The following is a 13,267-nucleotide window of genomic DNA, read 5'->3' on the forward strand; positions in this document are numbered from 1 at the left end:
TAATCCCAATAGTATTGCAGTTTATACACTATTTTGATATTTCAGATGATCAGTAATTTTGTGTTAATGACTATAACATTCAATATATATTGTTTTTGTCTATATGTGACCATTTTGTACTGCTTCTTTAATATTTTCCAATATGGCTGCCTGGCCCGATGCCAATGCAGTGACAGATTGTAGGCATGCATGTTCCAGGGTGGGGTGCCTTCCGGTAGAATGGAGGTAAGCGGTGTGTGTGTGTTGACGTACAGTATGCACCATCAAACAGACAACCCACCACATATTCAACCATACTGGCAGTACGTCCAGCTAAGTAAGCACATTCCTTCACCTAAACACATCTTCAGTTGATTTAGAGATTTAATGCAGTTCTATACCTGGAAACCAGTCTTTTAAACATCAGATCCCACTAACACTTAACACAGCACCTAGCCAGAGCACTCACTTGTATGATATATCTCAAGTGAAGAGCTTCCTCTACCACACTGTATAATCTTATCTTGTAAATGTTATGCTGGAGGTAAAAGGAAACGCTTGTACAATAAGCTTAAGAAAGTATATTTATATATGGAAATGACCTTTAAAATGCATTTATTTATTTTCTGTATGTTTCGTATCTTGTGCATTGTTGTGGAAGGGCGGGGCTTCCTGTACGCATTGTGGCGGAGAGAAGGGGGGTGGTGGGGGGGGGGGCGGGGCAGGAAGCCATCACAGGTCTCTGTGACGTAACGGACACTCGTCACTTTGATGTGACGCTTGCTTCTCTGGGCACTGCCCCTCTCTACACAGCATTCAAATGAATAAATAAAGTTATATATGTCAAATTCCTGAATCTCTCTAGAAACTAGAACACGGATAATAGTGGTCATCACAGCTGTGCTCCTCAACCTTGCTGTCTAGCCAGGACCGTGAGCTATGCGTGCTACTGTACCACGTGCTATGATCTCCTTAAACAATACATCGGGAAAAATCCCACAAACGAATCCTCAATTCAAAATACAGAATGTTTATTTTCTTAACCACCTCGACAACAATTTACCTAAAATACAGAGCAGTCAAAATGTTCTATTTGTAGTTAAACAATGTAAAGGATACTACGAATAAGGTCAAATATTTCAGATCATGAAGGACAACACTCACCTCTCATTCTGTTAACCTGAATGTCCAAAATCTACTGGTAGCCTGACAGACTTTGGTGAAATAGTCAATATTGTACTTTACCATATATACATGGAAATCCTTCCCAGACATCAGAAGCGGTTGTAGGTCTATAGCAGCAGATCATGCAGTTATGTGTAGAATCTCACATCATCCCAGAATGCCACAGTAGAATTGTTGTGTCTCTAATCACAATTGTACCTTACTGTTTTTATTGATCACCTGAATTAAAGGAAAGTTATTTCCAATTTTTGACAATGCAATTCCTGTAAACGACCAGCTTTAAAAAATACAATATTTATACAATTCCGGCAAAAGCTACAGAAAATGCACTTGAATCCATCTGGAGGTAGCCTGTCCATCCCTCTGTCCACCCCTCTGTCCATCCCTCTGTCCATCCCTCTGTCCATCCCTCTGTCCATCCCTCTGTCCATCGCTCAGTCCATCCCTCAGTCCATCCCTCTGTCCATCGCTCAGTCCATCCCTCTGTCCATCCGTCTGTCCATCCCTCTGTCCACCCCTCTGTCCATCCCTCTGTCCATCCCTCTGTCCATCCCTCTGTCCATCCCTCTGTCCAGGCTGTCCACCCCTCTGTCCATCCCTCTGTCCATCCCTCTGTCCACCCCTCTGTCCACCCCTCTGTCCATCCCTCTGTCCATCCCTCTGTCCAGGCGGTTAGGGTAGACTGGAGTGTGAAAACCTCAAACGTCATCAACACCTCGTCTTCGACCGCAACGTCAGAAGTCTATATCCTACCCAGACGGAGAGGGGGCGGGGCCTCAGAAGTCTATATCCCACCCAGACGGAGAGGGGGCGTGGCCTCAGAAGTTTATATCCTACCCAGACGGAGAGGGGGCGGGGCCTCAGAAGTCTATATACCATCCAGACGGAGAGGGGGCGTGGCCTCAGAAGTCTATATACCATCCAGACGGAGAGGGGGCGTGGCCTCAGAAGTTTATATCCCATCCAGACGGAGAGGGGGCGTGGCCTCAGAAGTTTATATCCCATCCAGACGGAGAGGGGGCGTGGCCTCAGACGTCTATATCCCTCCCAGACGGAGAGGGGGCGGGGCCTCAGAAGTTTATATCCCATCCAGACGGAGAGGGGGCGTGGCCTCAGAAGTCTATATCCCACCCAGACGGAGAGGGGGCGTGGCCTCAGAAGTCTATATCCTACCCAGACGGAGAGGGGGCGGGGCCTCAGATGTCTATATCCTACCCAGACGGAGAGGGGGCGGGGCCTCAGAAGTCTATATCCTACCCAGACGGAGAGGGGGCGGGGCCTCAGAAGTCTATATCCCACCCAGACAGCTCATCAGGAGGCGTGTCATCATCCGCAGGGTATTTGTCAAAGTAGCTGTGGTCTGTTGGGCCACTCAGCTAAGGTGAAAAACAGAGAGAGAGAGAGAGAAGTGCATATAATTCTAGATAAATTGTTGAATAGATCTGTAGCTGACTGAATCAGGCCATGGTAACTTAGCTGACTGTTTGAATCAGGTCAAGGTAACTTAGCTGACTGTTTGAATCAGGCCATGGTAACTTAGCTGACTGTTTGAATCAGGCCATGGTAACTTAGCTGACTGTTTGAATCAGGTCAAGGTAACTTAGCTGACTGTTTGAATCAGGTCAAGGTAACTTAGCTGACTGTTTGAATCAGGTCATGGTAACTTAGCTGACTGTTTGAATCAGGCCATGGTAACTTAGCTGACTGTTTGAATCAGGTCATGGTAACTTAGCTGACTGTTTGAATCAGGCCATGGTAACTTAGCTGACTGTTTGAATCAGGCCATGGTAACTTAGCTGACTGTTTGAATCAGGCCATGGTAACTTAGCTGACTGTTTGAATCAGGTCAAGGTAACTTAGCTGACTGTTTGAATCAGGTCAAGGTAACTTAGCTGACTGTTTGAATCAGGTCAAGGTAACTTAGCTGACTGTTTAATCAGGCCATGGTAACTTAGCTGACTGTTTGAATCAGGCCATGGTAACTTAGCTGACTGTTTGAATCAGGTCATGGTAACTTAGCTGACTGTTTGAATCAGGCCATGGTAACTTAGCTGACTGTTTGAATCAGGCCATGGTAACTTAGCTGACTGTTTGAATCAGGTCAAGGTAACTTAGCTGACTGTTTGAATCAGGTCAAGGTAACTTAGCTGACTGTTTGAATCAGGTCAAGGTAACTTAGCTGACTGTTTGAATCAGGTCAAGGTAACTTAGCTGACTGTTTGAATCAGGTCAAGGTAACTTAGCTGACTGTTTGAATCAGGTCAAGGTAACTTAGCTGACTGTTTGAATCAGGTCATGGTAACTTAGCTGACTGTTTGAATCAGGTCATGGTAACTTAGCTGACTGTTTGAATCAGGTCATGGTAACTTAGCTGACTGTTTGAATCAGGCCATGGTAACTTAGCTGACTGTTTGAATCAGGCCATGGTAACTTAGCTGACTGTTTGAATCAGGTCAAGGTAACTTAGCTGACTGTTTGAATCAGGTCAAGGTAACTTAGCTGACTGTTTGAATCAGGTCATGGTAACTTAGCTGACTGTTTGAATCAGGCCATGGTAACTTAGCTGACTGTTTGAATCAGGTCAAGGTAACTTAGCTGACTGTTTGAATCAGGTCAAGGTAACTTAGCTGACTGTTTGAATCAGGTCATGGTAACTTACCTCTCTTTTCAGAGGAGATGTTAAAGTCCTGCCTTTCAGACCCTCCCAGTTGAAGCCATTAAACCACCTGAGGACGGGAGAGAGCAGCGAGATGAAAGCCCAGATCTCCCTTTCATTCCTGGCTGGACCCTCTCAGTCCTAACATGTCTGTTTGTGATCCAAATGTTTTATTTTCTGTTAAGATCACAATAAACACACCCAAACAGTACAATACAGACATACCAGAACCTGAGAGAAAATAAATAAGTCACAGACATAACACAAACACAAACACAGGGGGGGGGTCCTAATATGTCTGACTCCCACACCACGGTCGTATGGATACCGCCACATGCCCCCCCCCAAAACGGTGACGGATGGGATTGGTTTTCAGACTACAATATCTACGAATTAGACCTGAATGAGTAATTTCATTTAAGCCATAAATGCGGTCAAATTGAATTGACCCGAAGTAAAGGACCATGGCGCCCGGGCGGGCGAGCTTGGGCCCTTTGCCCTCTGGGGCCGACGTGGCTAGGGGGCACAGCCACGGTGAGGTCACGGGCGCCATTATCAGCCCATCTGTTCTGCTCTGTGGGGAGATTCAATTAAAGAGCTGCTGATTCTGCCAGGATGGGGCTCAGCTCACAGACAGACATGGAGACAGCCAGGGAGAGAGAGAGAGAGAGAGAGAGAGAGGGAGAGAGAGAGAGAGAGAGAGAGAGAGAGAGAGAGAGAGAGAGAGAGAGAGAGAGAGAGGGTGATGGACAGAGTCAGACATGGGGACAGCCAGGGAGAGAGAGAGAGAGAGAGAGAGAGAGAGAGAGGGTGATGGACAGAGTCAGACATGGGGACAGCCAGGGAGAGAGAGAGAGAGAGAGAGAGAGAGAGAGAGAGAGGGTGATGGAAAGAGTCAGACATGGAGACAGCCAGGGAGAGAGAGAGAGAGAGAGAGAGAGAGAGAGAGGGTGATGGACAGAGTCAGACATGGGGACAACCAGGGAGAGAGAGAGAGAGAGAGAGAGAGAGAGGGAGTGATGGACAGAGTCAGACATGGGGACAGCCAGGGAGAGAGAGAGAGAGAGAGAGAGAGAGAGAGAGGGAGAGGGTGATGGACAGAGTCAGACATGGGGACAGCCAGGGAGAGAGAGAGAGAGAGAGAGAGAGAGGGTGATGGACAGAGTCAGACATGGAGACAGCCAGGGAGAGAGAGAGAGAGAGAGAGAGAGAGGGTGATGGACAGAGTCAGACATGGAGACAGCCAGGGAGAGAGAGAGAGAGAGAGAGAGAGAGAGAGAGAGAGGGAGAGAGAGAGAGAGAGAGGGAGAGAGAGGGAGAGAGAGAGAGAGAGAGAGAGAGGGAGAGAGAGCGGGAGAGAGAGAGAGAGAGAGAGAGGGTGATGGACAGAGTCAGACATGGGGACGGCCAGGGAGAGAGAGAGAGAGAGAGAGAGAGGGTGATGGACAGAGTCAGACATGGGGACGGCCAGGGAGAGAGAGAGAGAGAGAGAGAGAGAGAGGGTGATGGACAGAGTCAGACATGGGGACGGCCAGGGAGAGAGAGAGAGAGAGAGAGAGAGGGTGATGGACAGAGTGTAGGAAACGTGACATTCCCCAGTCCTGTCATCACCTCGAGAGAAAAAAATCTCTCCATATCCTACGGTAAAGCCATCCACGACCCAGTGATGATAGACATGATCAGGTTACAGAGGAGGAATACACTCCAATAACTTGATAGTTTCCCCCAGCGGAGGAATAAAGAGCTGGGCTGAGTTTCCCAGAGGCATCGTAGCGCTATGATGAACGCCATAGCTTACGATGAACGTAGCACTACGATGCCTCTGGGAAACTCAGCCCTGTATCATACGGAAGCAGCCAGGTCCGTCCGAGGGTCGTGACTGACCTGTGCTTCTTGATGTCAGTTATTCCGTTCTTCAGGTTTCCAAGGCGCTCTGCGGGGTTACGCCTTTGAGAGGAACGACAGCACAAACACACAAGGCTCAATCTCCAAGGACAACGTAATAATAATAATAATAATAAAAATAAAAATAAAAATTAAAAGTAATAATACACTTTATTTATATACTTTAGCACTTTTTAAAACAATGTTACAAGGTGCTTCATAAACAAAATAAAACATTGTACACTCAAAAACATTGTACTGTAAGAGAAAAATAAGAAGCACTAACAACAACAACATAAAATACAATAAAAAGAGAAGAAAGTAATGTGAATAAAATAAAAAATACAAAAATACTTTGTCATTAATAAAAACTACTATGAAAAAGCTTTTACATAAAAATGAGTTTTGAGAAGAGACCTAAAAGAGGATAGAGTTTTTGCGTGTCTGAGACTCAGGCAGGAAGTTCCAGAGCTGATGAGCCCATAAAACCCGGTCCCTTTCCATGGCATGTTTTTGGAACAACCAGGAGGCCCCTAGCCAAGGGTCTCAGGCTCAGGGGACTAACAGGTCTGAAATATCACTCGGAGCCAGACCATGCAGAGCTTTAAAAGCTAGCAGTAAAATCTTAAAATCAGAAGCCTAGCAGCAGCATTTTGTACCAGCTGGAGGCTGAAGAACACGTGCTTCTCTAGAGCGACCGTTTAAGACTGTGCCATTTCTTTTGGTCGGGTTTGTACCTGCACAGCTTCCGTATGAGGTCCTCAGGTCTCTTGGTCACCTTCTTCGGGAAGTCCATCTTCTCGATGCCTTTCAGTATGAAGGTGTACGTCATCATCTGGTCACTGCCTGAGAATGGAGGACTGTGGGAAGGAGCGATCATTATTTCTAGTGGCAAATGTTCCGATGTCAGTCTATTTTTGATCATAAACAGTATCGAGCCAGAACATGGACAGGATTGAAATGACAGGGAGACTTAAGGGTCTGATACTCTACTGACGGACATGAATGCGTTTGTGACAGTGAGGGACTACAGAGGAGTTTGACCCCCACCTGCCCGTGAGGAGCTCGAAGACCAAGATGCCCAGAGACCAGAAGTCGACGCTGAAGTTGTGGCCTTTGTTGAGGATGATCTCCGGGGCCACGTACTCAGGGGTACCGCAGAACGTCCACGTTCTCTGGCCACACCGGATCTTCTTGGCGAAGCCGAAGTCGACCTGATGGGAGGAGCGGTGGAGAGAGCCTTTAAGCACCCTGGTCTACATGACTTATCAACGGACAGTCTCCATCGTAAGGCCGTCACGTTTTAAACGCCCCTGGAGCCCAATTCACACCAACAGTTAATTGTCTGAGTGCTCTGTACTGCCCCAGACCAAAGTTAGCCTGATTCAGTCAGAGGTAACCCCCCCCCCCACACACACACACACACACACACACACACACAAATATGTGGCTCCTACCAGTTTGATGTATCCGTCTGCATCCAACATGAGATTCTCGGGCTTCAGGTCTCGGTAGATGACTCCGTTTCGGTGGAGGTAGTCGAAGGCCTCGGTGACACAGCCCACACAGAACTTGGCGGTGGGCTCGTCAAAACTGCCCCTGTTCAGAAGTCAATAAAGAACGTCATTAATATTCCCGCTCTAACGACTGTCAGGAGATCCAATGGCCGTTTAACCAGTCAATGATAAGACCTGTGTTTGGTGAGTCAAAGCTGCCTTAGGCTCCTAACCCTAGACTTGAGGGACCATCAGATCTTGCCAGTCTACATTCTGTTTCTCTAGTCTACACCGATCAGTCTGGCTATGCAGCCGGACAGTACAAACCATTAGTGCTAGTTTTGCCTGTCCAATCAGCATCCAGTTTAGTTGATGATGATACATCTTAACTATGGCACTGCCATTGAGGAGGTTCTTGTCAGCTAGTATTAGAACTGGTGGGCATAACTTTATTTAAAGATCAACAAATAACTGAATCCAAGGCTTTTCTCAAAAATGTTTTCGCTCTTTACCCGACTGCGTTGGGAAGTTCCGCTGGTAACGTTAGTCGATACAACGGGTTGATCTAACCTCCTGCTAAATCATTTTGACCAACAACAATTGGTGCGTGTATGGGTTTTTTTCTTCAGTCAATTGTAGCTAGCTAGGTTTCATTAGCCAATAGGAGCTAGCCCTGTGGGGCGGAGATCCACGAAACACGAACATATCCCCACATACCTGTCTCTGAGCAGACTCCAGATCTGTCCTTCTAGACAGGCCTCCAGCAGCATGTACACATACCTGTCTCTGAGCAGACTCCAGATCTCTCCTCCTAGACACGCCTCCAGCAGCATGTACACATACTTGTTATCCCTGAAAGTACGGTACAACCTGAGAAGGAGAGAGAAAATAATAAAATAAATAAATGTATATAATAATAAATAAATAAAATAAATACATGAATATATAAATAAATAAATGTATATAATAATTAATAAATAAAATAAATACATGAGTATATAAATACATAAATGTATATAAATAATTAATTAAATAAAATAATTATATTTGAGAGTTGATATTTTGATGCTCTTCAGTCCGATCCTCGAGGTAAACTTTTAAAATAAAGAGATGAACGTCACACAAACAAAAAACAACAAAACAACACCCCCCAAAATACCATCCACCCTAAAATAGAGCGAGAGAGCAAGTGGATGAGGACAGTGCTGGAACAGTGTGAAGGATGGTTTTAATATCTCAGTCTGCTCCCTTTAAAGCCATTCTCTCCCATAGAAAGGGTGATTGGGTTTCCATCAGAGGTCACTGCTAGGGTCTTGTTAAACTTATGGAGGTAATATCTCCTGTAATATGAGACCATTTCTCTCAGATAGAACAGTGAGAGTGAGTTTTCATCTTTCAAATGCTACTCATTGAATGATTACATAGTTATTATATCATTATGATGTATTTATGATTAATAATGCTGATGATAACGTTATTTCCAGCTCTCTCTATCCATGTAACGTTGTTGTGAGACATTAAGGAGAAAGTGGTCTAGGTCTGTTCCAGCTGGAGGCGTATGGCTACCTTACTGTCAGGGGTTTGGTGATTGATGACCATATTGTTTGAGTCTACAACAAAACAGCCGTTGTCTCTGACACTAGTATTCGACGGCTCTTTTTCCAGTGAAAAGGCCACTCTGGTGAGACGCAGCAGAATGTTATCGGACGAGGAAATGAACGACGGGATGGTTGCGTCTGATTGGCTGATGGGACTGACTTGACGATAAACGGCGAGCAGGCCTCGGCCAGGATCCTCCTCTCAGAGTGGATGTGCTCCTCCTGCCGGTTGTCGACGATGTGCTTCTTCTTGATGACCTTCATGGCGAAGGTCACGTCCTCGTTCTTCACCTTCACCTTCAGGGGTCACACACACACACACACACACGCTCAGTCTCAAGCTGTGTTCGGAATCGCTCCCTATTCACTATGTAGTGCACTATATAGGGGCGTCAGCCATTTTGTTTGTAGTGTCCGATTTCTCCACGGAATTTTCGTTCCCTATATAGTCCACTATTTATTACCCACAATCCACCTTGATTTGAAGGGAACAGTGCATGTACCCTACATTTTCTCCGTTCCCTAGGTAGTTCACTACATGGTGAACCCTATATAGGGAATAGGGAGTGAGGGAACGAGGGAACGATTCCAAACACAGCTTCAGTCTCAGTGGGGACTGAACACTTAGAGGAGAAGGAAACATGACAGACTGATTGGAAGATTTTAAGTATGAAATGACGAAATAGCGCTGAAGTAAATACTACACTTGAGTTATTCTAGTTTGCTCCTCTTGCACTGTGGCTTCAGTACAAGATTATGCTCTTAGTCACTTGTTTAGAAAGGAGATGCACTTGTGAGTTCTGGCGAGTAGTAGCACACTGACTACCTACTGTACGTTAAATTATTGTCAGTCGCTTGGGATAAAAGCGTCAGTTGTTGACTGTAATGTAATGTAATACAATGTAATGGTTATAAATAAATTCAACAAGGCTGATAGGTTCTGCCCTGACGAAGGCCTCTTGGCCGAAACATGTAAGCATTTTTAGATGTTCATCATGAACTAGCCCAAAAATAAAGGCTTTTTAAGTTTTGTACCAGAACAGCTGCCTTAGTTTTTTCTTTTCCATGGTATTATGACTCCCTGCTAAAGAGCAGCTTCTTGGTTCCCCTGCCTCAACCCACTTGAGCACTCAGTCTGTTTTGTGGAGGTCGATAGGTTATCTGAAGGGTTGTGGGAGGATGTCTCACCAGCTCCACTCGGCCGAAGCCGCCCACCCCCAGTGTGGCGATGACCTCCAGGCTGTCCAAGGGCATGGTGGGGGGGAAGGCCGACACCTTCTCCTTCAGCTGGATCAGGTCCGGGGACAGGGGTGGTCCGGGGGGGCGTGACCCCTCTGACCTCCTGACGACAGAGGGAGCACGAGTTTGAGTGAGGCTGCGAGTGTGTGTGAGAGATAGAGAATGTGAGGCACTATGTGTGTGTGTGTGTGTGTGTGTGTGTGTGTGTGTGCAAGTGAGGCACTGTCTATGTGTGTGTGTGTGCAAGTGAGGCACTGTGTATGTGTGTGTGTGTATGCAAGTGAGGCACTGTGTGTGTGTGTGTGTGTGTGTGTGTGTGTGTGTGTGTGTGTGTGTGTGTGTGTGTGTGTGTGTGCGTGCATGCGAGTGTCACCCACAGTGCCTTTATCCACCCCTCATCAATAGCTAATTTCCCACTGAGGTCAAAGACTCACATTCAATACCGAACTGCTCAATTCTCAATTCCTCATATGGAAGCGTGTATTGTCTCAGGTAATTGACACTATCGGGATCCTCACTGACCTTTGACCTTTACCACATCGCGTCTCTCCATTGGTCAGCAAAGACACAGATTGACCCACTAAGCTGACCTTTCTCAATTCCCTCATGTTGATCTCAAGGTAAGCGATGGGGTTAACTCCAATCAGGCTTCATGAAAACGAAAAGTTTGGACTCCCTCAAGAAGAGCTTCAGGGAGCAGGAAGATCAGAAAACGCCACAAAGACCAAAGGTTGCCATGAAGAGGGTCAAACAAGGTCATATTTGTTATGACATGCGTAGTGGCTTCACAAAATCTGTCTCTATCGTTTATGTCTGTAACTATACATATTTTTGAGGAAATCTGTACTTCGGTTAAGATCTTGTGCATCCAAAAGGCTGCGTCACCTTTGTCATAATAATACCAGCCTACAGCCTGTTAGAAGGTCCTTCTACTCCACATGGCCCATATGTGAGCAGGCTTTGATGTCTGGTAGGAAGTGGAGGTTCTACCGTAGTGTGTCAGTGTGTCGGTCAGGCCTGGGAAGGGGAGGTCAGCTGACTCACAAAGGTTCGGTGGAGTTCAAATGTGGGCAGTAGAGTAGCCGGAAGACCTGAACAACATCCACCCTTCCCTGCTGATGTTGAGACCCTCCCACGCTGTCTGCCGCTCTACGCCCCTACGGGACTCACTTGGCATGCCTCTTCTTGTCATCGCGGTCCAGGGTGGCCACGTATCCTTGGAGGTAGCGCTGGAGCTCGTTGAAGGTCCCCACCGTTTGATCAAACGTTCTGAAATAAAGCAAATGCCTAGTGAGACAGGCCACGGCATGAATATGACCAGTATTTAGAAGAATTTAAATTATTAATCTGCGATTGGTTGTTCTTGTCTGGCACTGTGGAGCCAATGAGCTGTTCTCAAAAATGCACACCGCGTCCGTCTGACACTACAGCCAGACTCAAACAAACGCAGTGTTTGACAGGATTAGGATTTCAAAACAGGTCTGGTTTGAGGTTCGAGGGCATCCAATAGACCTTGCCTATTCAGGCAGCCCCTAGTTACTGTTGCTATGCCTCACAAGCTTTGGAGCAAGTTAATAAAATGTCCACTAAGCAGCAAATACCTGATGATTCTCTCAAGGATTCCCGACAATATTGCTGTATGTTATTTTCCAAATGCTACTACTTTGTCTAAGTATGAGCCTATGAGAATGATCCGTTAACTACTAGCTATGGGCTAAATAGCTATTGAACATCAAGCACCTAACGTTGCTAGCTTTGTAGCTTTTTGTGTGGGCGCTGCTGTAAACTGATGTGGAGGAAGGTGTGGAGTATCGTACAGCTTGTTTTTACACCCTTTTTTCTATATGTTTTAAGAACCATTTCCTTCAAACTAATGTCTAATCTATGAACACAACGCGGAACAAGCTTTGTTTGTGGGACATCAGAGGCGTGGTCTTAAGAAATCAAGCAACCCTATTGGTTAATATTCTCCGCGTGACTGACAGGTCGGAAAGGTCTATAGGTCGTCCCTTCCATCCCCTTAAGTGATAGTTGACCCTGACACACTGTATTTTGATTTCATATCTCACATGTACAGACACAGGTAGCCATGTTTCACTGTCTGTTCTATTGACATCACACCCAGATAGCAAGCGGATGTGTAATAATTCTGGGCCATATATGAGCCGGAACTAAGCCACAAGGGCCAGATCTGGCCTGTATATGGCCCAGATCCGCTTGCTATCTGGGCATACAGTCGGTATGCAGCGTCTCTCGTTGGATGAGACGGTGTGGTTCAGAACTGTGCAGCGTGCCACATACTCACTCTCGGTCAATCACAAGGCACTCCACTCCGTTCTCGTCCGCGATGATGTTGGCTGACCGGACATCGTCACTGTCGAGATGGGGAGACGGAAAGTTGGCACACACACTGACGGGGTCACACTTGTCAAACACACACACATCCAGAGCTTGTTTGCTTCCAGAAACGGTAGATACAGTCAATGATCACAGGAAGTAGTAGGTGACTAATGTCCAGTCCAGAAACTACCTCAGGCCCTAAAAAGCTGTTAACGCTTGTGTGGAAAGGACTAAAGGATGTGTCATGGCGGTTTTTACCTTATAAGGGCTTTCTCTCCAAAGTAATCTCCTTTCTGCAGTGTGTTGATGGTCTGGGGCTCCTTGTGATCTTTAGTACTTTGGGTCACCTTGATCTGCACAACAGAGTGTAACGGGATAGACCTTATGACTTCACCGGGGTGCCAGTCAGAGTCAAGTCTGACAAATAATATACAAATTAATAAAGTCGGGTAACCCTTACGAAATCACAGTGGCATTCATATCACAACATAGCATCATAGAAAAACTCACACAGCACAGAAAATAACCACACAGCACAATGAATAGTTTCCGTTTTGCATTATATATTTGTGTTAGTTCGATCCATTTGTGTGGTCAGAACCTGAACCAGAACACTGATATATAACCCGCCACACCAAACTGCCAATGCTAAAATGGCGCTGGCGTTTCTACTACTGTACGGCAGGTCACAGATAGTGTTGTGGTTAGAGGATGGAAGCATTATACAGTACTCGAGTCAGGAAATTGGCTACGGTATGTGACGAATCAGGCAGTGTGTATGTGCGTACTGTACGTGTGTGTTTGAGAGGCCAGTAGTTTGTCAACAAAAGCATCGCCATGGTTTGATTGAATCCAGCCCATAATTTGCCAGGTCCGTCTCCCATGGTTAC

General features: G+C 46.1%; 1 protein-coding gene across 1 annotated transcript in view; it reads right to left on the reverse strand.

The window, feature by feature from the left end:
- Nucleotides 1-2,444: 2,444 nt before the first annotated feature.
- prkg2 (protein kinase cGMP-dependent 2) overlaps nucleotides 2,445-13,267 on the reverse strand; it is a gene marked incomplete at both ends in the record, with an annotated part of 22,200 nt that continues 11,377 nt past the window's right edge. Inside the window, 12 exons of the mRNA XM_084439593.1 lie at nucleotides 2,445-2,540; nucleotides 3,824-3,890; nucleotides 5,705-5,767; nucleotides 6,442-6,564; nucleotides 6,755-6,918; nucleotides 7,162-7,303; nucleotides 7,981-8,070; nucleotides 8,959-9,095; nucleotides 9,987-10,140; nucleotides 11,208-11,306; nucleotides 12,343-12,411; nucleotides 12,636-12,730. Of these exons, the coding sequence (XP_084295719.1) occupies nucleotides 2,445-2,540; nucleotides 3,824-3,890; nucleotides 5,705-5,767; nucleotides 6,442-6,564; nucleotides 6,755-6,918; nucleotides 7,162-7,303; nucleotides 7,981-8,070; nucleotides 8,959-9,095; nucleotides 9,987-10,140; nucleotides 11,208-11,306; nucleotides 12,343-12,411; nucleotides 12,636-12,730 (1,299 nt within the window). The remainder of the gene's footprint in view (nucleotides 2,541-3,823; nucleotides 3,891-5,704; nucleotides 5,768-6,441; nucleotides 6,565-6,754; nucleotides 6,919-7,161; nucleotides 7,304-7,980; nucleotides 8,071-8,958; nucleotides 9,096-9,986; nucleotides 10,141-11,207; nucleotides 11,307-12,342; nucleotides 12,412-12,635; nucleotides 12,731-13,267) is intronic.

The sequence above is a fragment of the Borostomias antarcticus genome (assembly GCF_949987555.1).
Source record: "Borostomias antarcticus genome assembly, chromosome: 6".
Taxonomy (NCBI): Eukaryota; Metazoa; Chordata; class Actinopteri; order Stomiiformes; family Stomiidae; genus Borostomias; species Borostomias antarcticus.